The 8,862-nt window shown below is 37.3% G+C and overlaps 1 protein-coding gene across 1 annotated transcript; it reads left to right on the top strand.

Moving 5' to 3' along the window:
* Positions 1–2,301: 2,301 nt before the first annotated feature.
* Positions 2,302–8,416, top strand: LOC584138 (transcription factor Sp5). Its single transcript, XM_784017.5, has 2 exons — positions 2,302–3,034; positions 5,023–8,416. The coding sequence occupies exons 1-2, from the start codon at positions 2,999–3,001 to the stop codon at positions 6,223–6,225; spliced, it is 1,239 nt and encodes a 412-aa protein (XP_789110.2). The 5' UTR covers positions 2,302–2,998; the 3' UTR covers positions 6,226–8,416.
* Positions 8,417–8,862: the final 446 nt, after the last annotated feature.

Here is an 8,862-nt window from a genome sequence, read left to right as displayed (position 1 = left end):
AGATGAAATTTGAAGTTCCATTTTCCTTTCTTTTTGTATCCTCTTCTTCTTTGTAGCATTATGATTGTGTGACGACAAGCGCCCCTGCATGTAAGCTACCTCACCACGTTGAAGTCTTTTACTTACGACACTTACTCAAAGAGGAAAGGTTTTACCTTTTTTCCAGACCAACAAAGTAAACGGCATCGTGAGCCTGAAAGCAAATGAGAATATTTCCTTTTTATATCTATTAAAATTATTAAAATTATTTACCATTTTAGGCCCACTCTTAAGAGTTATCTCATTTAGACAAATCCCTTTATTTGTGACAGTACAAGTTTAAAACTGCTCATACGAAAAAAATAAGACGCACCCGGGGCGCACTCGTTTTCTCTAAAGTTCATAATTCTGAAAAGTAAGTAGGGTCCGTTGTTCCAAACGCTAGTAATTCAGAAAATAATGATACAGGGTTCTATGTAGTTTTCGGAATTACGAACCTTATACTTCATCTTCGGAATTGTGAGCGGTATTTCACTTTTCGGAATACGAACCTTTGGAAGTATGAACCTTCTATAATAACAAACTATTGGAATTATGAACCTTCGGAAAAAACAATTGACCCATGGACATAGGGCTTTGGAGTTTCTGTCGAGTTTACTCACGATTTACGAGTCAGCCAAAAATGTCGGTAAAATCTTTGATCTTTGACGACCAATCTCCGTAAAAGATAACAATATTTCCCTCCTTTCTTATTGTTTCTCTCTGGTTAATGCAAACACGAACGCAAGATTAAAAGTAATTTTATCAAGTCGTTTTATCTATTTGATGTCCGATGATTAGTAAATTCGTTGGAAAAAGAAACTTGCTGCTACAGTACAGTACTCAAGTTTGCATAGTCTGGCGGGCTACATGTAAATACTTTTCAGTCCCCCAAAAAAACTTTATTTATCAAAATGGACCTAAACAATCGCACAAATCTAATATTCTCTTTCTTGTACAGTGTAAATGCGTCTTGAGCAACTTTCACATGAAATGTATGGATAGTCAAGTTTGACATTAAACTAAATATAATGAGCTAAAATCGAGGGGGTGTCTCTGTAGTCACGATGTAGATCTAAATGTATTATGACGAAAGTGATACGTCCAATTGCGTATCAGGGATTTGGTATAGTGGGGGGGGGGGGGGGGGCAAGCGAGGGAACGGAGCGAGAGATAGGGGGTGAGGGAGAATGGTGCTAACGCACATTTTTCTTTGATTAAATGTTATTATCATACAAGCCTGTACTTCAGTCTCAGAGGCTAAAAACAATGTTAAATTGCACTATTTTTTTTCCTCACTGTCTAAAATGTCCTCAGATATTTATTTAATTTTAGATAAAACAAATCATAACTCGAAAATGGTCAGGATGGATGGGAAATTTAATTTGGACTTTTATTGAATTACTGACTTACAAAAATTGTCACGAAGATGTCAGGTTTTTTCTCCAATGAATAACAAATTTCCCTTCATCTGTTTTATAAAACAGTATGTCTCGACTATGCGCCTGTGATTTTAGTTCCCACTATAAAATAAAAAAAAAAAAATTAAAAAAAAAAAGGACAACTATTCTGTAAAACAAAACACAACAAAGCAATATGAGCAGAAGAAGAAAGCCAAGGCTGCTATAATCCAAGATCAAAAGAATATTCCGCGACAAATAAACAATTCCTCAATGTACCGGTGTATCTTTTCATCTTGGAATAAAGCCGCAGTAAGACTCCTTCCCTCCTCCAGATTAAAGGCGGCATGATTCGAGTTCTAAAACTTATATCCGCGCCTTCTCTGTTTGACTTTCAACCCACAATTTGTCTCTTTTTTCTTTTTTTATATCAGCCGGCGGATCCAACGTGTGTATAGAGAGGCCGCAGATGCGGCAGTCCTGTTTATTTCCCGAATATTCAGTATTTGTTTTGCTTTATTTGGTCTTCTATTCTTTTCCTTCTTTTCTTTCTTCTCATAAAACGCTGCAGACATGAGCGGTGTTGGCGGTGGACCACGCCGAGTGGTCCGGGGGTTCAAGGCAAAGGAATTGGGCAAAATCTCGTTTCGGCTTTCACGCCTTCCAACAGAGAGAGCTCAGCTCACGTCACGATATCCACAACGTCGGCTTCCCTTTCATCTTCCACTTCGCCTACAAGAGAGAAAGAAGCCATTCTTAAATCAGTAGGCCCATGCTTAAATTAAGTCTGTTGGCCTCAAATAATTCCTCCCGCCCCTAAAAGATAAAACTTCCCGAAAAAGACGCCCTCCCCCTCTTCCTCGATGCATATCATTAAGTAGAGAATACGCACCCATTGCCAACCCTCTTAGCCAATCAGCTCACACACTTGGCGGTCCGTCGGCACCTTTGATAACTGAAATCCAATTATTTGTTTATACAAAAGTGGCAGTGGGCTATTACTTCATTAAGTTGCCCGCCCCATTGTACCGCCTATCCCGGCCCCTCTTATAATGAACGCTATTTTGCGAGTCAACAAACCCTCTTGCGGGTCTTTTGTGGTGAACTAATGGACGGGGCCCCCTTTCAAATCCACCGCACCGCTTCCTCATTGGTGGGCGGCATCTCTCAAAGGACTTAGACCGTCAGATCATTGGGTAGCGGCGAGATAAAAGACTAGACGTAATGCGGCTTTCCCTCACTGACTATACACACACACACAAACATCGTACAAATAACATGGGTTAGTATATTTCTCAATTCATATACCAGTTACTCCCACACATCGAGCTATTTTCTTTTTCTCACTCCCTTTCATTTCTTACCCGGCACATTGTTCATCTGAAACGAGTCACACCACGATCATTCTGCACTTACTTCGCCAAACGTTCGAGTTTCGAAAATACTCGCGTCCAAGAAAAAAAATCTTCATGACATAGGGCACATGAGTTGAAGAGCGCGTGGAATATAAATCAAACAACACGTGTATCTGGACATTAGTACATTGAAACTCCCACCAATTCAGTTGGAGAGGATAAAGCATGCCGAAAGGTGAAGCCTTAGCAAGATTCCTAGAGGTACGTTTCACTTTTATCATTGTTTCCTTTGAACATTATCAAGAATTTGATTCTTGGATTCATAATCTTTCCATGACACTTGGTTAGTCCCGAAGACATAAACATTGAACAACCAACGTAATTATTAAATTTCATGTACATTCCGAACTTAACTTAACATTGACCTGATTATAATTATATGAATATTAATCATGTGTTGTTTATTTTGCCACGAAGAACTAAATGCACTCCCGTTGTCTCTCACATGTTTTTTTCTTCTTCGAATTAAGTGGATGTTGACATTGTGATGAGTTGCAACTAATCGAGATTTATAATTGTAAATGAGTCGTATTTCAAATTATGAATTCGAAGAACAACTTTTTTGTCACGTCTTTTGAGACAGATAATTATGTGTATATCATACTATCAATGTCTTTTGGGTAGTATCGTGAAGCTAGAGAGTTTACTAGAGTCTTAGCCAAGTAGCTTCATGACTCCTATCTCCGGGAAAAATAGGAAATTATCTTACCTCACACGCTGATACGAAGAACGACTTTATGCAAATAAGAATTATCGAGTTCATAACCCATACTTACGAGTAGTACAGCGAGTGGAAAGTATTAATCCTCCATCTCCTTTTAATAAAAATATCTTCAATTATACGACAATGTTGTTTAGTAGTAGTATGATGGACCATGTTTTACAATAAGAAGTCACTCCTGAAAGCTGTTGTCTGCAGTGCATACATATTTTTTTAAATCGTTGACAATGGAACATGTGCACGTGTCATCGACAGTACCCATCACTATTATTGTGTTTTCGTCTCCAATTGCATGATCATTATACTCTACCATTTGAAATGGTATTCAAATCGACATGCAAAACATCAACCGCTAAGAAATGAAATTATACAACTTTGGTTTACTTCTCTCGGCATTACATCATAAAATGGTCTTGTGACATGTACTGTGCCTTGAATATCAAGATGCATGAAAGTTTTTTTAATTTTATTTTTTTTATCTGGAGACTAGTTATGGACTGAAATACATGTATATCGTAAATGAAGTCCCGAATATTTGTTAACCGAAGTTAATATTTTGCTGCTCAACCATATCAATGATAACCATTCTATAATGGTCGAGTTTTTAACTTAAAATTTTAAGTGTGCTCTTTTCCCGAATGATATATGTTTTGAGGGGAATTTAAAGCCCTATAGAAACTAAAAGACGAATTTTTATTATCCTCTACTGTTTCTGTGAGTTGTCATGACGACTTCCATCTCGCATAATTTTACTGTAATTTTGTTGTTGAGAAAATAATTAACACATATATTTCTGAAATAGGAATGTGAAAGGAACATTGAAATGTTTGGAACCCCGTGTAGATTTAATATGCTGAGATTTGATAATAGATTGTGAAATTCAATTTAAGAAATGGGAAAGAAATTACAAGGCTATGTTTGGCCAAGGCCACCGACTACGAAATAGAAGATGGCAGCTATAGTAAGTGCATTTGTTGACGAGCAAAACTATATATTCTGAATCTGATCATGGCTATAGAGGAACATTCTTTTTCCTTGTGCTAGGTGAAGTATCATTTTCAAGGGTAGTTTATGAGTGTCGATATGCAAGTGTATAGTGTGGAGGAAGGGTCTATTTATACCACATATTATTAAGTGCATCTAAATTAAATAGGAATTGGGAGGATTATTCTATGTATTTGTTCAGCTTTAACGGATTTATTCCAATAGGTCCAAGCGATGGTGGAATTGAAAATGTGTCCTATCATAACTTGGTTATGTCATGGTATTAATGTTGACACAAAAGTCCTTCACATAATTAAATGCTGTTTCCATTATATTCACATCCCATTTCAATTAAACAGTTACCAATCAAATAATTTATAGGATAAATGTCAGTGCGAGAGATACACCCATTTCCCGATTCTGGATTTATGTGTCATTGATTGAAAATATATTAAATCTTTATTTTAATTTGTATGGTTTACAGCTCTCAGAAACCAACGTAGGAAAAGCTGGTCAACCTAGCCCCCTTGCAATGTTAGCAGCAACTTGTCGAAAGATAGGAGGACCTCTTACAACACACGAACCAGCCAGACACTCAGCTCCAGCACAGCCCGCCAGCCAAGATCAAAAAGTGCTCAAATCGCCAATGCCAGCCACTGCAGCCGTGCTCCCGATCTCGCATGCGGGCAGGAGATACGAGCTTCCCCCGACGCCTCCCGCTGAAGGTACTGTGCCGGTCCGTTGTGATTGTAGTGGTGGTTTCATGCATCGCTTGCCCCCAACTCACCCGCCTTGCTTGAAGCATCTTTGGCCAGCCGCTGCTCAGAATTCAGACATTGCAGCGATATCGTCGCCGTATTTTACCGGACATCAACAAGCTTTTTATCATCACGCTCATCATTCATGTCACACGATACCAGGTCTCCACCACCCAATACCGCATCCGTACTCGGCCTGCAACGCACCGAGCCCGCCTGTCACACCGTCATTTCATCATCACCACCACCACCACCACGGACTCTCCCCCGTCTCCCCACCCACTATCAACATTCCAAGTCCCACCTTCAGTGTCCCGAGCCCTGTACGTCTAACTCCACCTGGCAGTGATGACACCCAGTGGTGGAGTATTACTCGCCAAAACCAACAACACCATTTTACACCATCACACATCTCACTCGCCGGACATCCCGCCCAAACCTTGGGGCTCTATAATCCCCACCTCGACGCTCGTCCCATGAGCTCCATCACGAAGCTCGCAGCACGTAGATGCAGACGATGCCGATGCCCGAACTGTCTTAACCCGTCCATTTCTAGCGAGCCCGCCAAAAAGCGACAGCATATTTGTCACATTCCGGGTTGCGGTAAAGTCTATGGCAAGACCTCGCATCTCAAAGCTCATCTGCGTTGGCACACAGGCGAGCGACCCTTCGTTTGCAACTGGCTTTTCTGCGGGAAGTCGTTCACGAGATCGGACGAGTTGCAGCGGCATCTCCGCACACACACAGGCGAGAAGAGATTCGTATGCCCCGAGTGCGGCAAGCGATTTATGCGAAGCGATCATCTAAGCAAGCATTCAAAGACACATGCTGCAAGAAAAGAAACGACGTTAAATCCACAAGGCGAAGAACACGAAAACGACTCCGAAAGCGATAGTGAAGATGAAATTGTTGATGTGACATCTGACTAACTGGGGACTGAATGTCAATCATAAACTTTGTATCTTCAGATGACGGTAGATTTGTACAATAAAATCTATACATTCAATGATTGCACATTTTAATGCTTGTGATCATATTATAATTGGCACCTTCAAAATAAGGGAAAAGACTCAAGATAAACTTTATTGAGAAAAAGATGTAACAGGAAAAAATGAAAGTGTATTTTATTAAAGTGTATACGACTTCTCACTGTTTATTTACCATCGAGTGTATGCAAACAGGGTACTATATTTCAATGACATGCGGTCGTTATATTATGATATGAATCATTAATGTATCAAAATTCACGCAAGGATTGATTTTTAAAAGTCATTTATCATAACTTGTGAATCAGTTGTAGATTCATCGGTGCATTATTATGATGTTGAAAGGCACTTTGAATTCGCACTTGTTTAAATCCATTCAAGTACGATGTACTTTTATTGTTGAATACACACACCATCGCAGTGAATGACATTTAGGAATATAATATTTTGTTCTCACACAATGTTCGGTACTAGTTGATTGATCATGCATTCATGACACACACAAAATAATAATCTAGTTCACTAGCTGTGAAGGTTTACATTCCATCAACCTTTATATGTAGTACATCAATGTGGCAGGATTTTGATCCCACTGCATTGTGTCTCTCTTGCATTAGATCTGGTGTAATGGTACTCACATTTTCATGTCAGATCGTGATCACTATGTTAAGAATTATATGCATTTCCTGAGGTACAACTCGAGGTGTTGCTGGCAACAGTGTCAAAATACAAAAAATGTTTTAATGATGGAGATGATTGCCAGCAAACTTTTCCGTTTTTTCAATGTATTGTTTGTCTGGTAAAAAGAAATTTACTCAAGTTTAACATCTTCCCATATATTCACATAGATATCAGTAAATTATATTTTATTTTAGTTTAATGTATATGTAATTACAATCTAAATTCACAATCAAACATCCAGTGTGAACTATTAAAAATATGAATGTCACAAAATTGACCCACGAAACCTGTTCACGAAGGATAATGAGTTCAAACAAATTTTTTTCTTAAACGTCAGAACAAATATTTTCTTTTTAGAATTGGAGGTCGGCAAATTCTAGAAATGATTTTTTTTTTTTAATTGACATCACACAATGTATGTTTGCAAAATTCACTTCCACGGTTGCACTAATACCATTTTCAATGCACCGGTTTGAGCAAATTCTTTAACTAGCATAAATATATCTCCTAAACAATGTTTGTATTTATTTGTTTATGTATACATATTAATGGAAAAATGTGACTTGTATCAATATAATTTGGATAATCTCAATTTCAAACATCTATATTGATCCTTTTCATAGTATTTTTTATGGAATAGAATGGATTTTAAGGAAATTATTTGTTGATAGCAAGTAGTCTAAATGTGACTAGGTCTTGATTCATTTATTCATATAAACTCTGGGACATCTGCTTTTTCATTTATAGTATCAAAGTTAAAACTACGAGGAAATAAAAGAATAATAATGCGGAACCTATTAATAGTATTCAGTAATATAAGAAACTACTCCTCACACGGAGCCTTTCCTTTTCATCATCATGTTCATTGCCAAAATCTGACCAAGCATTGGTATGTACATCGACTCAGTACTCGAAAGTTCTATCAATTTGCCAAACATATTTACTCAAAGGGCAAAAACTCAAATAAGCACATGTTTGTTTTCCTGAATCTTTGTATTACTTTGTAATTCATATCAATCGACAAGAGCCAAATACGGAGCTATGCCATGCAGGATAATGGCACAAATGCTGTGAGATTCTCTTCTTAAATGTGGATTTACCCATTGGGTAATGACAAAGATTGTTTATTGATATATTTTCATTATTATAATTGTGCAATTTTAGAAGAATCAGTTGTTGAAAATCGACTTTTCTTGATTTTTTTAAAGGTAAACATATTTTTATATTTGCCAAAGTTTCATTGGATTTTAAGACTTGATTTGTATATATTTGATTGACTTTAAAAGTGCCAATGTTTTAAACACGAGTTATTTTTTGTACTGTGGAAAAAATGACACATATTTCTTTTCTTTTAAGTGAAAAGTTACATGAACATTTTGCCTAATTTGGTGCACAGTCAACATGTTGTCAGTGCACATTCTGCACTCAATAAAACAAACGGTAAATCACAATATATGCTCTCTTCTTATCTTTTGCTTTTTTGGGGTCCATATTTTTTTTGTCTTATGTATTTTTTTGTTTTTAAAGTCGCTATTTACCTATCAAAATTAAACATAAAACAACAAAAAAACATCAAGAAAGAAGGCGATCCTGAAATCCTAATATATATCTTGATATCCAAAGCCAAATTCATGAACAATACCACTATTCTTATACTAAATAGTGCCATTGGTTTAGATTGTTATTTGTGTGTGGTGCACTTTTTCTGTAGGATGTTTAAAGGTAATACAAAGATTTTGGGAAATTTTGAAAATTGGGTGGATAGGGATTCTTTACAATTTTGATATATTTGGATGCTCCTGTGGATGTACTATAAGCACTAGAAAATTTAGCCCCTAAAACACTTCTGCTTTCGAGAAAAATTGAATATAAATAGCGCCTACGGCCGTACAATGGTAG

Source organism: Strongylocentrotus purpuratus, unplaced genomic scaffold, assembly GCF_000002235.5.
Source record: "Strongylocentrotus purpuratus isolate Spur 01 unplaced genomic scaffold, Spur_5.0 spur5_scaffold_7, whole genome shotgun sequence".
NCBI lineage: Eukaryota > Metazoa > Echinodermata > Echinoidea > Camarodonta > Strongylocentrotidae > Strongylocentrotus > Strongylocentrotus purpuratus.
The sequence above is the reverse complement of the archived record's forward strand: the minus strand, read 5'-3'. Positions and strand labels throughout refer to the sequence as shown.

Bases quoted from the DNA above. Each gene is read 5' to 3' on its own strand.
- LOC584138 (XM_784017.5), top strand. From the start codon at position 2,999: ATGCCGAAAGGTGAAGCCTTAGCAAGATTCCTAGAG. The intron at 3,035-5,022 runs GTACGTTTCACT...TATGGTTTACAG, and splicing joins CCTTAGCAAGATTCCTAGAG to CTCTCAGAAACCAACGTAGG.